At 42.1% G+C, this 23,929-nt stretch overlaps 1 protein-coding gene across 15 annotated transcripts in view; it reads left to right on the top strand.

Annotated features, from left to right (window-relative positions):
* tjp1a (tight junction protein 1a) overlaps positions 1-23,929 on the top strand; it is a 185,345-nt gene that overhangs the window by 86,486 nt on the left and 74,930 nt on the right. The window contains exon 1 of one of the 15 annotated variants that reach the window (XM_082969452.1): positions 17,245-17,683. The exons of the other annotated variants lie outside the window; for them this stretch is intronic. Within the exon in view, the coding sequence (XP_082825578.1) occupies positions 17,660-17,683 (24 nt within the window). The 5' untranslated portion in view covers positions 17,245-17,659. Of the gene's footprint in view, positions 1-17,244; positions 17,684-23,929 lie in introns of those variants that run through there. 15 annotated transcript variants of the gene reach the window in all.

The raw sequence follows: 23,929 nt of genomic DNA on the forward strand, positions 1-23,929 counted from the left end.
CATTGTTTTTCTAGTTTTTCTTTCTCCACACTGAGTCTTGCTGTCTCTTGATCACCTGATCCTGACCACGTTAAAAAAAAAAATCGCCCTCTCTCTTTCTTTTACTGGATATGGACCAGACTTTAATACCGCAGCTATGCGTTTCTGGAATTTGGCCGACTCATTTTCTTTCTGGAGTGGCCAAAGTATGAGGGATAGGAGGAGATAACTTGAGGGAGAACTGGCTTACATTGGAAATAATAGCATAGCTGAATTTTATTAGATCTCACAGTGGTGGGAGCCTGACTCTAGTAGTCAGAATTTGATTTAAACCAGGGCACCAGACAGCGACGGGGCCTGGTCTGACTCAGTGGTGTTGGAGTCTGTAGTAGAGACTGGTGTGGATCACAGTGCCCGGCAAGTAGCTAATGAATGCAGGTGATTACAGTATGTCTTTGTCTGACCGTGTGTGACTGACTGACTCCCCAACGCATTGATCTGATCCCAGACCTGCTTGATCTGCTTGTCCAGGAGATCACTCCCGACTGAACTCCACTGTCCTTTAATCCAGCCCTCTGACTCACTTATAGGTTTAATCCCACCACGTATGTGTTTTGTTGCTCCAGGTCCACACACTGTATGGCACAGATGTACTGTACGTTCAGCCTCCATGCCGTGTGTAGCGTGTGTTATTAGTATCTTATTCCCTGCTGCACGCGTGCAGGTGCACTGACCTCAGGCCAGACCAGGGCTCACACAGATTAGAGTAGTGTTTTTTTTTTCATTTCCGCTCATCCACAGCGACCGACTGCCTGGGTGCTCTGGCATTCTACACAGTCCATTGGAATTAAGGGAGAGGCTTGTGGAAAAGCAGAGTATGCACCGAGGAATGTCTATGTTATCTCAGGGAGGGAGCAGGGAATCCGGGACCCCTTCACTCCGCTACGCAGGGCCATCTGGGGGGCCCAGCCGGCCTGTCATCAAAGGTTTTAGTCACCTCCACTCCTGATTGGCTTAGCCTGGCCAGAGAGGTGCCTGTGCCCCAATCAGAGTGCTTCGGAACTCTAATTTTAGAACCGCTGCTTTTTAAATCAATACCAGCACTCAAAATCAGTGATGGTGATATCTGAAGTATCACATGGCCTTTGTGGATATCAGACAAGGTTTGCTCTACTCTGTCTGGCTACTTGATTGCTCACTGAGTCTGGGTGGGAGGGGGGGGGGGGAGAGACACCGGAGGGGAGGGACTCTGAGCACAGTACACTGAGCTAAGGGCGTGTCACATTGTTTAAAGTTAGGGTTTGGGCATAGTCGTTTTCCATTTGTTTGGATAGTTTGAGGTTGTTTTACTTTTTGATGTTCGCTGTTGTTGTAAATATGTATAATTAAAATTGGGATGTGGAAATGTTTAATTAATGTTTTCGGAAGGAAGCGTTTTCTTTATTGCGAGACCACAATGGTATTTGCGTTGTGTTGTTTATACACTGAAATATTCATTTGAGGTGTGAGAAAAGAGTGCACTTAGAACATTTACATATTCAACATTCAGATTTTTCTCATTATTTAAGGTATATTGCCATATTGCCCTGAAACTCATACAAGTTGCTCTTGAGGAGTGTCTTTAAAATATTTTAAACGCATTGTGTAAACCGTGTTTTATATTTGTAGTTACTGAGTAAATAAAACACATACTTACAGGAAAGTATGACAGTGATATATTTGTACATTGCTCATATAAATTGAGCTTGTGATTGAAGGCATTTCCCAGAACAGGAAAGATCCTTTATATTCATTGTGTAATCTCACTGCAAAGATGTCCGTTATATGGAAATAAGAAAGAAAAACAATTCTAAGAAAAAGAACGTAATTCATATAAAAAATGTACCCAATCAAGGCAGGCCCCCCCCAGTTACCCACGTGGGCCCCATACCTCCTCTCCTCACCCCATCTGATGACTAGCAGAGCGGCAGCAGCAGGCTGTTTACACTCATTGAGAGCGGGTTGTTTCATGTGTACCATTTTTTTTTCTCTTCTGTGGCTGTCTCTGTGTTTGGAGCCACACTATAGAATAATATGATGCATTTTGAGAGCCTTTCTCCTTGTGAGAAATAGGCATGGCCACGTGAAGATGTTTTGTGTATATTTGTATATGTGCATTCGGAAAGTATTCAGACCTCTTGACTTTTTCCACATTTTGTTACGTTACAGCGTTAGTCTAAAATTGATTAAATAGTTATTTTTTCCTACACACAATACTCCATAATGACAAAGCAAAAACAGTTTTCTTTACATTTTTGCAAATGTATATATATAAATAAAAACGTATTTACATAGGTATTCAGACCCTTTGCTATCGGGTGCAAGTCCGGGTTCTGGCTGGTCCATTCAAGGACATTCTGAGACTTGTCCCAAAGCCACTCCTGCGACCCTCAATCCTGCCTAGTCTCCCAGTCCCTGCCGCTGAAAAACATCCCCACAGCATGATGCTGCCACCACCATGCTTCACCGTAGGGATGGTGTCAGGTTTCCTCTAGACATGGCGCTTGGGATTCAGGCAAATGAGTTCAATCTTGGTTTCATCAGAACAGAGAATCTTGTTTCTCATGGTCTGAGAGTCCTTTAGGTGCGTTTTGGCAAACTCCAGCGGGCTGTCGTGTGCCTTTTACTGAGGAGTGGCTTCCGTCTGGCCATTCTACCATAAAGACCTGATTGGTAGAGTGCTGCAGAGATGGTTGTCCTTCTGGAAGGTTCTCTAATATCCATAGAGGAACTCTGGAGCTATGTCAGAGTGACCATCGGGTTCTTGGTCACCTCCCTGACCAAGGCCCTTCTCAGTTTTGCCGGGTGGCCAGCTCTAGGAAAAGTCTTGGTGGTTCCAAACTTCTTCCATTTAAGATTGATGGAGGCCACTGCATTTTTGAGGACCTTCAATGCTGCAGAAATGTTTTGGTACTCTTTCCCAGATCTGTGCCTCAACACATTCCTATCTCGGAGCTCTACAGACAATTTCTTCGACCTCATGGCTTGTTTTTTGCTCTGACATGCACTGTCAACTGTGGGACCTTATATAGACAGATGTGTGCCTTTCCAAATCCAATCAATTGAATTTACCACAGGTGGAATCCAATCAATTTGTAGAAACATCTCAAGGATGATCAATATAAACAGGATGCACCTGAGCTAAATTTCGAGTCTCATAGCAAAGGGCCTGAATACTTATGTAAATAAGGTATTTCAGTTTTTTTGTTTTATACATTGATAAAAATGTCTAAAAACCTGTTTTCGCTTTGTCATTATGGGGTATTATTTTATTTATTTGTCAGGTGGTGCTCCAGCACCCTCAGCACCCCTACTTCCTGCAGCTATGGAAATATGACACATACAGAGCAGCACTAGCAATGTGGAGTATGGACACCTGCATATAATATAACACACAACCTGAGCAGTCTTCAGATTGGGGAGAAGAATGCTTGAGATGAAAGTGAGCACTGTATTCCAACAGGTGTGAGAACAAATGCTATAGAAAAACCATAAGACACATATCTCTATGTAACAACATACAGTAGCCTTACTACAGTGGTTATGTTGCAGCTGCTGGTGTAAACAGGTTCACTTGGCTGAGGGACAACCTATACTGTATTCTTTCTGTGTGCTCTGCATTTCTCTCACAATCAATACAGCCTAAGATTATCCCTCACTCTATAGCATCTCCTTTTTAAGAGAATGATTTGTACATTTCCTTGACATTATCGGTGAACGATAAAACCAAACACTGGCTGCGGGAAACATGAGTGCCAGCCCCTACTCCAGCCCCTACTCCAGCCCCTTCTCCAGCCCCTGCTCCAATTCCAGACCCATCTCTAGCCCATTCTCCAATTCCAGACCCATCTCTAGCCCCTTCTCCAGCCCCTGCTCCAGCTCAAACTCCAGCCCCTTCTCTATCCCCTCCCCCAGTCCCAATATCCAGCCCCATCTCCAGTCCCTGCTCCAGCCTCAACCCCAGCCCCAGATCTAGCCCCTCAACTTTCCCAAGCCCCAGCAAGCAGAAAGAGGAAAACAACTCAATCACTCTCTCCTCCCAGTGCCCAGACAGCCTCTGACAGGCCACATACAGTAAAGGCCAGAGAATCTTCCATCACTTACTGTAATTTCCCAGCATGCCGCAGCACGCCCATACTGAGAAATCATGTGTGCCAGGAGATCGATTTAAAAAGATAAATAAATATGAAAACAGGTTTAAAATGGGATAGATCTGTCACGTCCTGACCACAGTAAGATGTTATTTTCTATGGTAGAGTAGGTCAGGGCGTGACAGGGGGTGTTTTGTGTTTTTCTATGTTTTCTATTTCTATGTTCATAGGTTCTAGTTTTTTTATATCTATGTTGGCTTGTTTGGGATGATCTCCAATTGGAGGCAGCTGGTCCTCGTTGTCTCTAATTGGAGATCATATTTATGTAGGGCTTTTTCTTCCTGGGTTTTGTGGGTGATTATTTTGGAGTAGTGTTTGTTCTTCTCTGCGTCACGGTTTGTTGTTTTTTGTCTATTCAGTTATTTGGATGTATTGCATGAGTTTCACAGAGTAAATAAAATGTGGAACTACTCACACGCTGGTCCGCTACTCCTTTCGACAGCCGTGACAAGATCCATACGTAAAGTGAGGAAAATCACGGAAGCGGGGTACAGAAGCAATCAACAAAGCAGTTCAGCCTGATTTCAAACAATAATGACACACATAGTTTAATTTTAAAAAAATATAGAACTGGATTCACGTCCAAATGTTGTGAATTATATATATTCATGTCATAGTCACCAGTCAACTCCATTACACTCAAAAGTTACTTCAACTTCAACCAGTGAATGCTAGTTATGCTATCTATTCTACCAGTCTGTCTCAATGAGTGTTAGCATGCTAATAGCAGACCCTGCACTCAAATATGTCCATATTTTTAAGCGGTATGCAGTAGGTTGGTAATGATATCACTAAGGTATGTTGTATCTGACATTTCAAACAACATTCCCAGCTAATGAGAAAACAGTCATGGTATTTAATTTAAGAGAATTAACCATTTTTAACAAGGCACCCTTGGGGCTAATTTGAATGTGCGCCAACGGCAGATTTTGTGGGATTTTTACATCCGCACCCCAGTACGACCCATGTGACCGCAGTGAAACGTCACTCTGTGCGGTACTATGGCAATCTTTGTTCTGGACACCGTAGAGATGAATAAGTAGGAGATTCACAATACATCATTTTTTTCTGATCTTATACACTCCTTTTGAGCATTTGGCAAAAACAATTAGAAATCACCATCGAATCAAAGTGTATTTGTCACGTGCACGGAATACAGCAGGTGTAGACCTTACAGTGAAATGCTTACTTACAGGCTCTAACCAATAGTGCAAAAAAGGTATTAAGTGAACAATAGGTAAGTAAAGAAATAAAACAACAGTAAAAAGACAGGCTATATACAGTAGCAAGGCTATAAAAGTAGCAAGGCTACATACAGACACCGGTTAGTCAGGCTGATTGAAGTAGTATGTACATGTAGATATGGTTAAAGTGACTGTACAGTAGCGTAAAAAGAGGGGTTGGCGGGTGGTGGGTGGCGGGACACAATGCAGATAGCCCAGTTAGCCAACGTGCGGGAGCACTGGTTGGTCGGCCCAATTGGGGTAGTATGTACATGAATGTATAGTTAAAGTGACTATGCATATATGATAAATAGAGAGTAGCATCAGTGTAAAAGAGCGGTTGGGGGGGGCACACAATGCAAATAGTCCGGGTAACCATTTGATTACCTGTTCAGGAGTCTTATGGCTTGGGGTTAAAAACTGTTAACAAGCCTTTTTGTCCTAGACTTGGCACTCCGGTACCGCTTGCCATGCGGTAGTAGAGAGAACAGTCTATGACTGGGGTGGCTGGCGTCTTTGACATTTTTTAGGGCCTTCCTCTGACGCCGCCTGGTGTAGAGGTCCTGGATGGCAGGCAGCTTAGCCCCAGTGATGTACTGGGCCGTACGCACTACCTTCTGTAGTGCCTTACGGTCGGCGGCCGAGCAATTGCCGTACCAGGCAGTGATGCAACCAGTCAGGATGCTCTCGATGTTGCAGCTGTAGAACCTTTTGAGGATCTCAAGACCCATGCTAAATCTTTTTAGTTTCCTGAGGGGGAATAGGCTTTGTCGTGCCCTCTTCACCATACACTAGCAGACATGTTAATAATGACCTCATCATTATCCTGCAATAATAAAAAGGCATAGATCAGCTGCCTGTCCTCCCCAATGACCGTATGGTCCTTTTCATGTGTGATGGGAAACCTGCCTCATACCTCATATCTCAGGCCTCGGAAGTAGTAAAGGCAGTGGGGTGGAGTTAGTTGGTTTATTAGGAGCTGCAGAGTTGATCTCATTCTCTCCCTCCCTCTCTCTGTCTGTCACTCATTCTCTCTCTCTCCCTTGCCCTCTTTCTCTCTCTCTCGATTCTCTGAGGGCTTTTACTCCAGGGCAAGCTGTGACTCAGTTAGACTGCCTTTAAAAATGTCTGAACTCTAGTGTGTAATCCAGTATGACCTACCCTCTAGACTCCTGTACTTGCACATTTTTAGACAGTGAGTAACTGGATGACAGCTGAAATGTTTGCATGCCAGTCGTATGCCTTGTTCCCAATAAAATATTATTGGAAATTACGATCTGTTCAGAACACAATGCATGTACTGTTTGTTTTTTTTACTGCCAAGGGGCACAACCCCTCTATTTAAGGGAGTTGTCTTTAGAAAAACAACAGGGATCTCTCAACATTGCTTTCTTTGATTTCACTGAAACGATTTTCTCAATTCAGGAATCTTCAAATTGACAAAATGAAGTATCCTTTCATGTAGTGGCTGTCTCTCTCTCTCTCCCTCTCTCTCTCTCTCTCTCTCTCTCTCTCTCTCTCTCTCTCTCTCTCTCTCTCTCTCTTTGTGTTTGTGTTGTCTTCTCTCTGTACACAGAACTCAGCTCTGTTTGTGTTCTGTCCCAGCGGTGTCATTTCCATGTGTTGTTTAGATGTCACATGGTCCAGCCTGTAGCACTGTTTGACACAATGAGGCCCCAGTTGATAGGTGCAGGCATACTGATGCCGATCACATCTCCATGCAAATTCTGTTTGCTCTAAATGGGACTCAGAGGAGTGGGGGAAATCTGCCTGAATTGTGTCAGAGATATGACAAGGGCACCAGAGACAAGAACAAATGATGATTATCCAGAAACTGCTATTTTTGTTTTTAATTTGAAGTTCTATGGTGTTTTTGAATTCTACTTCATGCAGTGTTGAGCGTACGTGATTGACTCCAGTGTTTTTTTTCAATGGGTGAATGAGTTACCTACTTTCAGTCTCATCATGTCTACTTGTGGAAAAGCCGTGTGCGCATATTTGCGTATCTGCACATGTGACATGAGAACACAGGAACTGTCTATATGCTCTGGCATAGGATACTGTAAAGCCCCAGTCAGACCAGCTCTGACGGCCAGGCCACAGCCCCCATCCCCTAGACCCCACCCCGAGGTCTGTGGCTTAGTGCTGCTTTCAGGGAAGTTCCTTTTCTGCTGAGTTCATCAGGCTCGTCCCTTTGAGCACGGAGCCGACGGACAGCCTTGTGGCCCTTTCTCTCTTTTCATGTGACAAATGTGCTAAAACAGCAGTCCGTAATCACTTGGCATTAGGAGCCGTTGTGTGAGGCATTAGCGGTTAGAATTGACCGGTGGGACGTTATAAAAATGAGTCTGACACTGAACACCAAAGCTGATGAGGCTTGATCCTGGCAGTGGAAGGGAGGGGGATTAAACAGAGCGCACTGGGGCTTTAGCAGGGTCCCATCCCATGATGCCTCTGGTCTGCCGCTGTCTCCCTGCTCTCTGATTATCTGACTGTCATGTCAGGACCAGGCAGGCCCTCTCTTTTACCTCCCTCTAGTCTCCACAAAGACTCCTGCCTGCTCCACAAAGGCTCCTGCCTGCTCCACAAAGACTCCTGCCTGCTCCACAAAGGCTCTTGCCTTATTTTAACAAAGAGGCGTGGCTACGTGTTTATGGGAGGGACATCTTATGTAATTAGCAAAGCTTGACAATATTACACCTGAATGATGGAGGAGTGTATAGCCTATACTGAATTGTGGTCCCTATAGACCCCTTCTCTGGAGCTGTAGAAGGCAAACTGTATTTGAGAGATAATTAACTGTTATCTCTATTAGTACACCTCTGCACGTGCTTAGTGGCCCAGACTGGCAGTGTAGAGAGAGGGGGGAGAGGGGGAGATAGAGGGAGACAGAGTGAGTGCTCCACTCCATGTTCACACAAGAGGCTCAGTGCGGTGGGTCGATGTCAATGAGGGCTGCATTCCAACCATGCGCGCTGTTTTGACTCAATCGCTGACGGTGCAGGTCTGCACATCAGAACAGGGGTTTAATCATGGCTCTCCTTTGACATTATCAGAGTGTTATCAGCAGAGTTTACTGTGAATCACATTATCCCCTCTCATCCCTTAACCACTAAATCACATGTACTGCCCATCACCTCACAGCCACTTTCAATTGGGAACCTAACTCAATTTAGTTTACTAAACTTCTCTTCCCTCTGCTAGGCATTCAGAACATTTCCACTGTGCCCCATTTGTGTTTTACCGTTTATCCTCATGGACTGTGAATGATCAGTATTTTTCTCTCCTGTCTAAAGCGCTCCTCTTCCTCCCTGTGTGAGTACTGAACAGTAGCCTCATGGTGTTGGAATGCCCCAGTGACAGGTAGCACCATGAGAATAGTCACTATACAGTATCACAGAGCAGAGGGCTCCTTAACAGCTTCTACCCCCAAGCCATCAGACTGCTGAACAATTAGTAAAATGGCTACCTGGACTATTTGCATTTGCAAGTTGTTTTACACAGCTGCTACTTGCTGTTTATTATCTATGCATAGTCACTTTACCGATACTTACATGTACATATTACCTCAATTACCTAGACTGAACCTGTAGCCCCGCACATTGACCCTGGATATAGCCTCGTTATTGTTATTTTCTTGTGTAACTTTTTTTACCTTCGAGTAAAGAAAAAATTTACTGAATAAACTATTTTCTTAAAACTGCATTGATGGTTAAGGGCTTGTAAGTAAGCATTTCACTGTAAGTACTACACCTGTTATATTTGGCTCATGTGAGAAATACAATTAGATTTGATTTAATGGACTCTACACTCCTCCTGTCTCACTGTGACGGGAAGGATCCCATGGATGTGGTACGCCTATATAGTCCACCTCAGCCTCACCACTCTTCTCCCATCTTCCTCCTCCCTCAGAGCTCTGTGAATTTTTTGATTGCAGACACTGTAGCCTTGGAGTAGAATGATGTAAAGTGCTGCTTCCGTCCACTGTGTGAATTCAACATTTTGACATTTGACATTTTCACTGATGACTCCCTGGAATAGACACAGTTTCAGGTGTTTTTGTCGCTCATTGATCTGTTCCAGCCGTGACATACAGAAAAGGGCCACCGAGGAATGTCCTCGTTTATCCCACTGTATGCCCTCATCCAATGCACCCACCCCCATCTTTCCCTCTCTCCCACTGCTGAGGCCCACCCCTCTGCCGCTGCTGCTCCACCTTCTGAAGTACCGTACACGTGCTGCTCTACAGTATCGACCTCTGGGCTCTCTCTCGCTCTATAATGAAAAGGTTAGCCACTGAATCACTACAGATAAAGGTGAGGGAGCAGGCCCTTGAATTACAATCAGAGCAGAACAGAATGAACTTTCCTGTCCAAGATAAAGGTTCTGTACTTCCTGGTCCCTGTATGTAGTAGGTAAAGCATTTAGTGTGTGTGTGAGCATGCATACTGTACATATGAGCGTGAAATCACAGTGGAACAGAGAATGGACAAATGCACTTGCAGCAGAGCTGGCAGACAGTAAGAGTTATGGCCTGTGTTCTGAAACAACTGCAGCTCAAGTTTCAGTGAAGACAGTTAGCAGTAGGTGTGAAAGTGACATTTGACACGTAATTGAATTCTACCCAGGATGAGGATTTGGGTAAAATGTGGATTTCATGCCGCTGTGCGACGGTAATAATATTTTACGTGCGCTGTCTCTCAGGAATTAGTGGCCATGAGTGGAGATGAATGAGCTAAGCACTGGGGGACCACTGGACCTTGACCACATCATTATGTCAATATAGCCATGGCGTGCGTGCCTGCGAGTGTATGCACGCTTGTTAAGCTCCCTCCCCCAGGAAATACCAGAGGAACACCTCCTTGTGTCCCATCCTGTTTCCCCCAGCTCCATGGCTATAGCTGCCCTTCCAGCCTAAAACGTACACACAACACAAAAACACACGTTAGTATAGGCAACACTTCTCACGAAAGGAGAGCTCCTCTTATGTTTTGTCTTTCACATCACTGCATTACACGCACTATGTTGTTGCTGGTAAAGAATAGGTGTTTCCTGCCTCTGCACTCAGTACCCCACACATCATTTCTGCTGATACTGCAGTGCCAGGCAGCTTTGAATGGAGTCTCTGGAAGATAAGGTGCTACTACACAGATTTGCACATGACGTGTGCATGTGTGTATGTTTGAGTGTGCTTGTGTACTTGTGCGTTTTTTTTTCTCGGACAACCCTCTGATTGGGCTCCACATTGTTGTCATTAGTGTTGCCATCCACAACAGCAAGGTTTACAGGAAGTCAGTCATTGTCAGAAAACTGGAGCACACTGCGTGCTTTGTTAAACCTTAAGAACAATAAGGAACGGTCCTCAAATGTCAATAAACATGATTGTGTTTGGTATCCCTAGAGTTGTCACTGACTTTGATTTCAGCTAACTTTTTATCGTCCCTGTCTGGTTAAATTATTGACATCTGTGTCTGAAAAGATAGTGGAGTGTTATCACAGTATAGAGAAAATTATTACGCCAAGTGCTTGGTATGAAACATTTCCGCACAGTATGTACCATCGCTTCACCATTTGGAGGAAAACAAATGTGGAACTACGTACATTGTGATGAGCATGTTATATTTACCGTAATAAGTATATAAACATGCTGAAACCAAAACATTTTAGTTCTAGTAATGTCATTTAGAAATGTCTCAACAATGAGGCAAAGGTCACATTGTTTCTCATGGAGTATTTACTGCCTCGTAAATTCAATAAAATGCACTCTGGGATCTTCAGAGCATTGTTTTCAATTTCACTCTCTCATTGTAACGCAAACAATGGGATCACGTCATCAACTCTAAATGGCATAGCTAACTTGGGAAGAAACCACATTTAGATACGCCACTCACTTAATTTCAAACTCATTAAAGTAATTTTTTCCTCTCTCCGGAATGTATAATTCATCTCGCACAGAAATAGAATCTTTTGAGTATAACGATAAGGCTAATTTGAATTGAAGGTTACCTCCTCTAGCCACTCCCAGTTGCGTTGCTGGGGAGGTTATTAGTGAGTATGCTCCAGCCATAGTGGGTTAAAGTGCTTGTGCAGCTGAGTGGAGGGATGCCAGCCAGCCCTGCTGCTGCCTCCAGCCTGTTGATTGGCTAAATGTGCTCGGCTAACCATGTCAATTGAGAAAAGAATAGGAGATGAAGTTTTTTAGATGAATGATCTGTGTAGCAATTTGTATTTCTGCTCCACAAGATGAAAGCGGCCTAATGGTTTACTATCAGTAATTACTATGGTAATTCACTCGCAATGTAAACGCTTAAAATATCCTCTCAGAATATTCTGTAAACTGCATCATTGGAATCTATTTGAGTTTAATCTTTACATTTTTTCTGTTTTTTTAAACAAGTTAGTTGTCAGATGTTAATAGTATTGAAGTATGAATCACATCACAGCAATGATCCCTTTAAACAATATAACTTTTTAACTACAAAGTATTTGGGCAGCAATGAAGTTCACACCTCATAATACTTCAGAACTTTTCTAAATTACAATTTATTCCAGTTTCTTTCGAATGGAAATGTTGTTGAAGGCTGTGCTTTTGCCACCATGTCTTTTATGTGACGAAAGCATGTAGCCTTGAAGAGTGATACTAACTGTGTTGTGTGAACCAGAAGAGACTGAGTAATTGAGGCCATGACCATGGAATTGGACTACTAAATACAAATAGCTTTGGGGTGACACACACACACACTTACCATATTTTGTTAAGTTACGCTGTGTCTGTTAACGTTTACACCTGTATAAACCCCTGTCTTTATTTCCTAGTATCCCAGCACTCCAGTCCCACTGATCAAATTGAGTGAGGCCAGAGAGAGTTGGCTGTTCCAATGCAGACTAAACACTTTCCCCATCCACAAAGCCCTCCACTGCGTTCCTGCACAACACCATGCCATATACAATGACTTGATGATGTTGCTGCCAATATAATTGATTGATGGAATGCCCATGCAATTACTGTGTGAATTGGAGGAGAGACGTAACAAGAACACATTGACAGGTTTAATGGAACAACAGTTCTAGAGGCACATAAGGATTGAGGCATGAGTTATAAGTACAGTAGGAAAAAGCCTCTCTCCTTCTCTAAATCTTTCTCACACCTTATGAAAGCTTTCTCAGTTTACTCCGTTTTTCTGTTTAGTCCTTGACAATACGATGAAAATGAGAGCTGAAACCAAGATACGTTGCTGTTCTACTGTTGGTGTCATATGAGACTAATCTTGCCAGAATGTTCCTCAATTTCTCAATGGGATTTGAGGCATTTGTTTTTACCGATCACAAATTAGAAAGGCCAGCTATTGTGACTCACAATACGGTGCTATATGGAAAGATATTGAGGTTGCCGTTCAAGGTCGCCCAATCCAGTCTGTAGCTGGGGATAAAAACACATTTGGGACATTAACAGGGATACTTAACCCTATATCATCATTTACACTAGACCTCTGGTTTCTGATGGTGAAGCAACATAAGCTGGAAAAGGAAATCCGAACGTTGAAATGGTTTATGTTTGATCCAAAATTTTAACCAGGATGGAGAACTTCTCAGAATTTAAAGGAGAAATATGGTATGGATTTCTTCAGATACTTATTTTGAAAAAGAGATACAAATTACAGGACCTTCTTCAATACCAAATATGACTATCCATGTGATTCAAAATGCATATAAACAGGCGATGTCCAAGACAATCTCTTCACTCTGTCATGGCCTGATAGCCTCTAGAAAAGAGTCAAGAGTCACTCTTTATATTAAAGCAAAATGGGAAAAGGAACTGAATATAGTCATCTCAGATTTTTACTGGAACAATATATGCAGTACTCAACATACTTCTACAAACTCAAGAACATGGAGAGTTTTTTGGGAAATGACCTGTTTTTTTATCACTTCTAGAATCAAAAGTCACCAGCTAGATGTACAACAGCCATGCTGGCGGCTGTGTGGCCATGCACATGCCAACCACACGCATGTTTTTGGGAATGTCAGAAGATTGTCATTGTTTTGGGATAATGTATGTTTGGTGTTAAAAGATGTCATAGGATATGAAGTCCCTAGAACTTGCCCTGTAATGTACCTTAGTAATGTTCCATGGGTGTGATGGGCAGGGACTGATACCTGATAAAAGTTAACCTTGCTGCAAGTAAAAAAGCCATTACCAGTAACTGGTATAAAGTAGAAGCCACAAAATGTGAAGAATGGCAAAGTATAATCCAAGAAATCTTTAATATGGAAAGCTTGACAAATGCCTAAAATCCAAGTATATAAAAAAAGGCCAGTTATGGACAACCCCTTTCTTTCACCTTAATTGAATAGCTTGTTTTTTCTTGAAGAGGACATTTCACATGGTAAGCTCCAATAGATCGGTAGGTTTTCCAATGCATATAAAACTATGTTAAATGTAGGCTAGATGCAGATTAGACCAATACATTGAGAAGGAGAAATGCTGTAGGCACAGAGGGAATAGAAAATATACATTTTTTCTCTCAAGCTTCAGTTTGGCTATTCTCCGTTGGAAAGTACAAGTGGGTCTTTGTCCTTGTGTGCCCTTGTAGGCAACTGGGTCTTAGTGTTCCCCAGTAGATATCGTCCAGTAACGATTACTAAAGGAACTCCTTGCTGTTGGTTTGACTCCACTCCTCCAGGCCCTGACCTTCAGAGGGTTCTCATTAACAGTAGAAACAGAACACAGTACCCCGCTAGAGCCGTAACCAAGGCAAGAATTTCCTGAGTCAATAGAGCCCAGGGAAGATAAGACAAACGACCAATCAGATCTTAATTCAGCCCAGATGAAGATGGACGGACAGTGAAACAGGACCCTGACTTCCTCCTCCCTGTACTGACTCAACTAGCATGGAGTTATTAGAACAGGGGGATTACTTTCCCTCTCTTTCTTCCTTACTTTTCTTACTTTGTGAGTTTGGGGAAAGATATGCTCCTACATAATCATGAATGACGTTTTGGCTTCATTCTAGACCGTGTGTGTTATTACTTTGACTCTTTGTGTCTCCCAAGTAATAATCAACTATTCTCTCCTTTTCACAAGAATATATAGCATAATATCTCTACAGATAACAGTAAGAAATAGGAGTAGCCTAAACCCCAAGTTTGATTATACTGTCCTCATTACCTGGCTGTATTTGAGAAAAGAATACACATTTGTGAAATTACATATCTGAGTGGGTTGGCATGTAGGCTACTTTTTATTGAAGAACTTCAAGGGCAAAAATGTGGAAAGAAAACAATTGTGGACTTATCAAAGACGGCTGTTGTTGGCAGGAACTGGCCTCTAGATCTTGACCTCTCCCTCAGATTGGTTGTTCTAACAGGCAGAGATGTGTTATAGCTCGGCCTGTGTTTATTGTTCTCCCTTTCACTCTCATCCCCCTTTTCTAAAGCTGACATAGAAGGGCTATACTACACCTACAACAATGGCTTTTCTAAAGCTGAGAAAGTACTATGCCAGTGTTACACCTACAACAATGGCTTTTCTAAAGCTGAGAAAGTACTATGCCAGTGTTACACCTACAACAATGGCTTTTCTAAAGCTGAGAAAGTACTATGCCAGTGTTACACCTACAACAATGGCTTTTCTAAAGCTGAGAAAGTACTATGCCAGTGTTACACCTACAACAATGGCTTTTCTAAAGCTGAGAAAGTACTATGCCAGTGTTACACCTACAACAATGGCTTTTCTAAAGCTAAGAAAGTACTATGCCAGTGTTACACCTACAACAATGGTGTTGAGGGTCTATTATCATGTATTATCCAGTTAGGACACAGTGCAGTTCAGGGTGTGTGCTTCATGTTATTTCACTGCACATTAGAGTTTTCTGCTCTGGGGATGCTGAGCATAACTCTGTGAAGTGTTCTCACTAACGTGTGCCTGTTTTGTGTCTGTGTGTTCCAGCCTGTTCTGTGGCAGAGTGTTTTCCATGTGCCTGCTCTTCCATGCGAAGGCAGCACCTGAGCTCCAGAGCTGTTGTGTGCTGCTGCTCTGGGTACTGGGGAGGAGGGGGGTGGGGTGGGGGGGTGGAGAGCCATGCAGGACAAAGCTTCCTTTGATCACGTTTTAGTGTCACAAATGCCCCTCTCTCTTCTCAATCAGGAGATACTGCAGGTCTGTATTTGTCTCTAAAGCAGAGAGTAGTACTCCTCTCTCTGTTTCTTTGGGTTACAGCGTTCGGGGTAGATCAATTAAAATGTTCTAGCTCCATCGTGTTTACTTTTAGAACAGCAAATTAGCCTGGTTACTTGAGAGAGATAGAATGCTGAATATTCTGATATCTTCCCTGGTGGATGCGGGACGAAGTTACCGTTACAGGAGGACAGAGCGGCTTGCATCTATACTAGTATGTAGTCATTCATTCATTCTTTCATATTGCAGATATAACAAATATGCTTTTAAAAAATACTGATACAAATGTAGATTTCATTGTTCTTTCGATGTTTTACTTTTGTGTCCAACCTCGGATTAGATTATATTGTTAGATACTGACAAATACGGTTAATATATAGTAATTTAAGAGTGCACTATTTAGTTGTAGGCTGAATGTTATATTTAAGCAATAAGGCACGAGGACGTGTGGTATATGGCTAATATACCATGGCTGAGAGCTGTTCTTTAGCACGATGCATCAAGCCCTGTCTGTCAAACTGCTTTAGGTTTTTGCTTTGTCGGATTTGGTCTGGTGGCAAATTAACCCAAGACCATCCACACCTACAGGGCACCTCTGGCTTGCACCAGCTGTACATGTAAGAATAGTCGGGAGCTGTGTGTGAACGTGATTTCCTGGTTTGTCAAAATGGCTGCTTGGGATGGAAATAGAGAAGCTCTCTGTACTCAGAGCAAAGTAGTTACTTAGATGAACATGTAGTCATTCTTGTTCTTTTTTCATTATGTCACAGGCTGAAGCTACTTCTGATTTCTTTACAAGTAAGGTATGAACTGATTTATTTTACATTGAGAGATATAGCCAGCCTACAGTGTGTTGTTTACTTTGAAACAATGCAAGCTGAACTCTGAGGTTCAGTGCATCCTGTGGGTGGGGGTCCGGAAAGCCATAGGAAGTATTCTGAATGACAGCTATGGCCTGCTTGGTTTCCTGTGTGGTTGGTTATCAACCACACACAAATCCAACTTAAAGTCATTGACTGGATTTTCAGTTGAAATTTGACCTGAAACATTTTTCTTTGGTTTACGACTTTTACTTATGAAACTGTAGACTGTCTGTGTCCCAGGCTTGTCTGCCATGCCACCAACTAGTGTGGTTGCAAAGTCCCATAATAATATAAAATTGTGTTTTTAGACATATTACAAGATATTTTTGCAAGAATAGTTCTAAGTTTTATGTCTCAAGAATCGTATAAATCAATGTATTTTCACTTTATCGTTGTCAGTGTCAGCTGGATATGTTAGGTGACCCAGGTGTTTTAGGAGTTCACAAGTACTGTGCTTCAATATAGTAAATAAATACTGCAGGCCTGTCTAAACGTGAATATTCAGCAGCATCACATCAGCGAAATCCCCTCTCCTCTCTTCACAATTGCCCATGGTCCGCATAGTTCATTATCAAGAAAAATAGTGATATCCGTTTTTTTGTTGTTGCATTAAGAATAGTTTATACGGGTAAATTAATATATAAATATAACGTATACGTTTGACCTGAATGTCCGACATGCATGCATAATCATAATACTTTTGTTTAGAGTAAGTATATTTAGTTAAACGGCAATGCCCTGGTTTCCATCCAGTACCATCACCCCTACAGAGGTGCAATGGACTCTTCCAGTCAGACATGTCACAATCGTTGGTTGGAGAGGAGAGAATCGAGCAGGGAGAGGCATACAAAGCCTGCCATTGCAGTTTTACTGCTTTGGATTTGCGGACGAAGTGGATTCTACATTTCTTCAAACGTTTCAACCAACGTTCTTAAGAGAAAATACAAAAAGGCAACGTATTTGAGCTGGACTATTTTAAACGGAGTAATTTCAGATGAATAGGCATATAGGGTAAAGTTACATTGAAGGCAAACTACTGAAGATAATGAACTTTGGACCTTTCACACACAAATTTGGGTCATGTTTCACGACGTCCTGAAAAAATAAAATATTATTGCCCGGCGTGGCGGCAGCTGGGCGAAATTCAGAAGAAGGAATTTTGCGCTTTGGTTGAAGTGATAATACTAACACTAACTTGCTACTTTGTGAGCGGAGCAAGCAAGTAAAATGTCTGCCAAAACAGCTTCTAAGGTAGGATACCCGACGGAACTACAGAAAAAAAGTTATGAAGTATATTTTATTTTGCGCCGAATGCATGATCTTCTCATCAAGGGAAACTGGGAAATACTATCAACATCAGATTGTTGGTCTAGTTTATGTGTCTCTGTCAATGTTGTCAGTGGTTGATGAGATCGACATGGTCGAACGTTACCTCAACTGTATTTATGTTAGGTGAATGTCATTCATGCGGCCAGGGAGGTATTGATCATGAAACATTCAGGATTTTATCATGTTTTGAAAAGAAGCCAAAAAGAATGGTCTCACTAAACTGACAACGTTTGCGTATTATTGTCGGGGTGCCCCAATAAAACACCTGTTGATCATCTACATTTGGGGCCACATACCATTTCTTCAATGCTGATGGTTAGTTACATGTTTGTCTTGACAGTGAAAACAGTTACTGTGGCAAACTTTATTTGAATGGACGAGATCATAACAATGCGTTGCAATACTGTAACGGTTGGTTTCCGACGTTCAAAGCCCGGGTAAAGAATGTTCAGTGTTAATCAATTATTTCATAGTCTTTATACAATGACATTATTATAATCATTAGAACCAATAGTAAACTACAACCCGTAGTTTTATATCGGCGTCATTCACCGGGCAATCATGTTTGTTTACTGGGCCTGTGCAGATTTTCGAGTGAACGGGGTCAAGTTAGACACGTCTCAACTGTACATGCTATTGCTTCACATACACTGCGTAGGGTCAAGATAGGCTATGCCCCAGTCTAGTCAGTCAAGTCCATGTGTATTAAAATACGCAATGTATCTGTTCTAGTGGTTTGACTTGTTTCAACCCTGTTTGACCAGGTGAAAGCTGGCAGCAACACATTTTGGGAGTGGTTGTAAAATAGGTTAATCCACAAATTACAACTGATACCAATGTTTTCAAGTGTGCCAATTGTTTTCTCTGTCACACAGAGTTGTCTGACAACCTAGGAATGTGTACTGTAGTTTCACACTAATGAAATTCAGGTTTGGTCACTTTTTTCAATTCAGGTGGAACCGTCTCAGGTGATGTAATGCAGGTTTGTCCTATGTGGTGTATCTCACTACATCATACTTTGGATATTTAAAGTGGGTTGTCATTGAAAGTGCAAGTGACAACTGAAGTGCAACGTTCTGTTTGCTGGATGATGCTTGGTGTGTCAAGAAGGCTATCATCTGTTTTGATATAGAATGTGTTGCTACCAGCATGTGTTCACTGATAAATAAGCCTTCTGGTTCATTTGGCTGTCACTCTCTGGCCCACTTGTTCAATCTGATTTCAAGTTTTCATAACGATAGGTAATCTGCGTTTTTGGACGCCGATTATGGCCGATTACATTTCAATCCACGAGGAGACTGTGTGGCAGGCTGACCACCTGTTACGCGAGTGCAGCAAGGAGCCAAGGTAAGTTGCTAGCTAGCATTAAACTTATCTTATAAAAAAACTATCAATCTTAACATAATCACTAGTTAACTAAACATGGTTGATGATATTACTAGTTTAACTAGCTTGTCCTGCATTGCATATAATCAATGTGGTGCCTGTTAATTTATCATCGAATCACAGCCTACTTCGCCAAACGGGTGATGATTTAACAAAAGCGCATTTGCGAAAAAGCACTTTCGTTGCACCAATGTACCAATGTGAAGACCATCTCTTCCTTATAAAGACCGTAATTAATTTGCCAGAGTTGTACATAATTATGACATAACATTGAAGGTTGTGCAGTCTAACAGCAATATTTAGACTTAGGGATGCCACCCGTTTGAAAAAATATGGAATGGTTCCGTATTTCACTGAAAGAATAAACGTTTTGTTTTCGAAATGATAGTTTCTGGATTTGACCATATTAATGACCTAAGGCTTGTATTTTTGTGTGTATATTATAATTAAGTCTATGATTTGACAGAGCAGTCTGACTGAGCGGTTGTAGGCAGCAGCAGGCTCTTAAGCATTCATTCAAACAGCACTTTCCTGCATTTGACAGCAGCTCTTCGCAATGCTTGAAGCACAGCGCTGTTTATGACTTCAAGCCTATCAACTCCCAAGATTAGGCTGGCAATACTACTAGTGCCTATAAGAACATCCAATAGTCAAAGGTATATGAAATACAAATGGTATAGAGAGAAATAGTCCTAATAAGTCCTATAATAACTACAACCTAAAACTTCTTAACTGGGAACATTGAAGACTCATGTTAAAAGGAACCACCAACTTTCATATGTTCTCATGTTCTGAGCAAGGAACTTAAACGTTAGCTTTTCTACATGGCACATATTGCACTTTTACTTTCTTCTCCAGCACTGTGTTTTTGCATTATTTAAACCAAATTGAACATGTTTAATTATTTATTTGAGACTAAATTGATTTGTATTATATTAAGCAAAAATAAGTGTTCATTCAGTATTGTTGTAATTGTCATTATTACAAATATATATAAAAAATCGGCCGATTTAATCGTTATCTGCTTTTTTTGGTCCTCCAATAATTGGTATCGGCGTTGAAAAAAATCATAATCGGTCGACCTCTAATCTGAATACATCACCTCTGCTTGGATGATTACGTTTTCATTATAGGATACCTTACGTTTAGTTAGGGACTGTTGTTCAGGGATCACTGCTTGATTTAAGGAATAGCTTTGAGGCCACATCAAGCAGTGCATGCCCCTCAGACCCACACCCCCATAATTCACATCACATAACTATTTAACTCCTATAGATGTTTGTAGTACAATACACCATACATGCAATATCTCTCTAGCTATGAGTAATGTCAGCAATGTTGTGTGAAAAGTGTAACTTGAATGCCTGTGGTTTTATCAGTCCAGTCACAGGCCCATGTGTACTACGACTTTGTCCAGAGGAATTTCACCACACACATTCCAGTGGTCAGTCACATTGAGTAATGAAGGATACAGAGAATGATCTGAATTAATAGAAGGCTGTTTCTAGACCAGAGTGTTGTGACACCTGGAACAGGTCATGATCACATCTGTAGTTGTGGTGACGTAATCTCTGTCAAAGGTCATGCATGCTGAAGTCAAACCCTAATAAAATAATTATATTCATGTCATGGAAACGTAATGGTAGTTTTTATTGTTTACTTATTATTGTCCTCATCATAATGCATTTCCTGTCTTGGAGGAAGTGTGCAGCACAGCCTCATGTTTATCTGAAAAGGGGATTAGGTAGAGCTCACTCAGCACAGCAGTAGCAGCAGCATTTTCATGGTAGTGTTTCTGCTGGAGCACGAAGTAGGAGTGGACGTGTTTGTTGCCAACATTTCAAAAGCTCTGTGAAACCCCATTAATCCAGCTCATGAAGACATTAACTCTTCTTCCACAATACATTTTAATTCTGTCCTCATCCCTCCCTTGTCTTTTGCTGTTTACACTCGCTGAATAGGATACAAGACCACAAAATACAAATAATTTATTGTATCAGCTCGCTCTAAAAATAGGCCACATTCTTGTATTTTCAGGGTGAAAGAAGAGTAGTGAAAGCAAGGGGGTTGAAAGGCTTTACAGTCTGCTCTTGCCCTCCCTCTCATGTATGGCTGGAGAGGCTGTGGTGATTATGAGGACGAGTTTGTGAGGCTCACGTCTTCTGTTTTCCTTTGATGATGATTACACATCTCACATTTACATCAGCGATGGGGGGGGGGGGGGGGGGGGTGCAATTAGACGTCTCTGTGGCCTGGAGAGGTGATGTTTTTGTTTTCCTGTATCACTGGTCGCTCTCTGGTCCTTTAAAAAAAAACTATGGCTAGAGAGAGCTCTCTCTTTCTCTGTGCCATGAGAGGGTCTGCGGACAGAGGGTCTCAAGTGGTCACCCATGAAGATGAGCTAGGAGCCCTGGCCTCTTGTGCAGCTGAGCTCTCAGCTTTGGTCAGACAAAGTGTTCTAAAACAACACTGCTTCCTATCAAGAGCACTGCCCACATGACCATCAGTTATCTAGACTCCATCGTTTTATCTCTAGTTTATCTAGTAGTGAAATACAACCAAGTTATGCTTAAAGACATGCTACAGAACTTTGGCGACTAGTAACTCTTTTTTTTTTTTTTTTTTTTTTACTTCCTGCTTTGGGCTGGATGTGTCAATGTGTAGTTCATACATGCATAATCTATGAGCAGAATTACTGTATTACCACAATTGGCCACAAAATCCCTGGTTAGAAAGTGACTGTTTACTGGAAGCTGTGCAACGCCATTTTCCCCCACGTGGGCCAGCCCCATAGCTATTCAAGTTCTTGCCACTGAGCTTAAGCCCCTTGCCATTAGAGTGACAGCTAGCAAGATGCGTGCACACACAGCAGAGCGAGAGAAAGCAATGACGTGTGCACATATGTGACGCAATTTTCAGGGACCACCTTTGACTCGTGAACTTTACGTTCAGAAATACTGCCTAAAAAGTATACAAAAGTACCGGTGAATCTCTAACACTGCCCTTGTAGCTCTTCTGTCTGTTATCAAATTTTATTTGTCACATGCGCTGAATACAACAAGTGTAGACTTTACCGTGAAATGCTTACTTACAAGCCCTTAACCAACAGTACAGTTCAAGAAGAAGAAAATAAAAAGTAATAATAAAAGTAACACAATAAGAATAACGAGGCTATATACAGTGGGCCCCGGTACTGAGTCAGTGTGCGGCAGTACAGGCTAGTTGAGGTAGTCTGTACATGTAGGTGGGGGCGACGTGCCTATGCATAGATAATAAACAAATAGCGAGTGCACAAAAGGGGGTCAATGTAAATTGTCCGGTGGCGATTTTATGAATTGTTCAGCAGTCTTATGGCTTGGGGGTAGAAGCTGTTGAGGAGCCTTTTGGTTATAGACTTGGCTCTCCGGTACCGCTTGCCGCGCGGTAGCAGAGAAAACAGTCTATAACTTGGGTGACTGGAGTCTCTGACAATTTTATGGGCTTTCCTCTGACCCCACCTAATTATATAGGTCCTGGATGGCAGGAAACTTGGCCCCAGTGATGTATTTGGCTGTTCATACTACCCTCTGTAGTGCCTTACTGTCAGATGCCGAGCAGTTGCCATACCAGGCGGTGATACAACCGGTCAGGATGCTCTCGATGGTGCAGCTGCAGAACCTTTTGAGTATCTGGGGACCCATGCCAAATCTTTTCAGTCTCCTGAGGGGGAGATGTTATGTAGTGGTAGCCTAATTCTTTCCGTTAAGTCTCTCGATAAAGCATTCATAACATGCATTACAAACTACAGTTACTTACGGAGTTATATTAAAACATGTCGTATGATACATTATTTCAATGAAGTACATAATTTTGATGAGTTACATAATGGTTTGTTTTGGATTGTGTTTGAATTAGAGCTGAGCAGTAAGGACAAGAATCCATACCTGGATAAATTGCCTGAATTGATGTGATAACGATAAATAGAACGATAAGTTTATAACATGAATGTGCACCACAGTTGTTTTTCATTATCCTTTCAACTCCTACTACTACTACTACTACTAGTTTGATGGTTGTAACCATTAACAATCACCCATATAAGCAAACTTATTTGGTTTCCAACTTCACCTTTCTATTGGGACAAGATTTTACAGATTTTAGATGATGAAACATTGCAAAGCTTTAATGTGTAGCTGTGGTGTGTTTTTTTTATGGAATAGTGCTGGAATTCTGTAATCGCTGTGTTATTACCATGAGTGGACGTTCAATTGCTAAGCCAGGGCTTTTCTCTCTGTCACATGAGGAGATCCTGTGTATTTTCTCCGGGGAGTGGCATTTCCCTCTCTTCCTCTCCCCACCCCCTTTCCTCTTCTGTTGAATGCACTCACCCATGCTGGAGACTTCATTTAGATGTCCCAAACTGACACGGTCTGTGTCCAAGATAAATCTCGAAGATAGATCTCGTCATCCCAGGGGAGTTGACTGTTGCCCCTGGATGAGCAGCAGCTGAACACTTGTCACTGAACGCTGGGGGTTTCAGAGCATTCTTGGCAAGGGTGCTGTCCTTCAGCCTGTCCAATGCCATATTCTATTCCAGTTCCACATGGCTGTGTTGCATACTATTGTGAAATAAGCACTGTGGTGTTTGTCTCTGTCTTGGCTCGTATGATAGCTAGCTAGAGCACCCAACCTCTGCTCAAAACCAAATGGGTCAAGAGGGGGACTGGAATGGAAAATGTCAAAGATGGCTGCTCAGAATGCACACATTGTTTTGGGGACAAATTTAATTCAAATGTGCCTTAA

This window comes from Salmo salar, chromosome 26 (assembly GCF_965601325.2).
Source record: "Salmo salar chromosome 26, fSalSal1, whole genome shotgun sequence".
Classification (NCBI taxonomy): domain Eukaryota; kingdom Metazoa; phylum Chordata; class Actinopteri; order Salmoniformes; family Salmonidae; genus Salmo; species Salmo salar.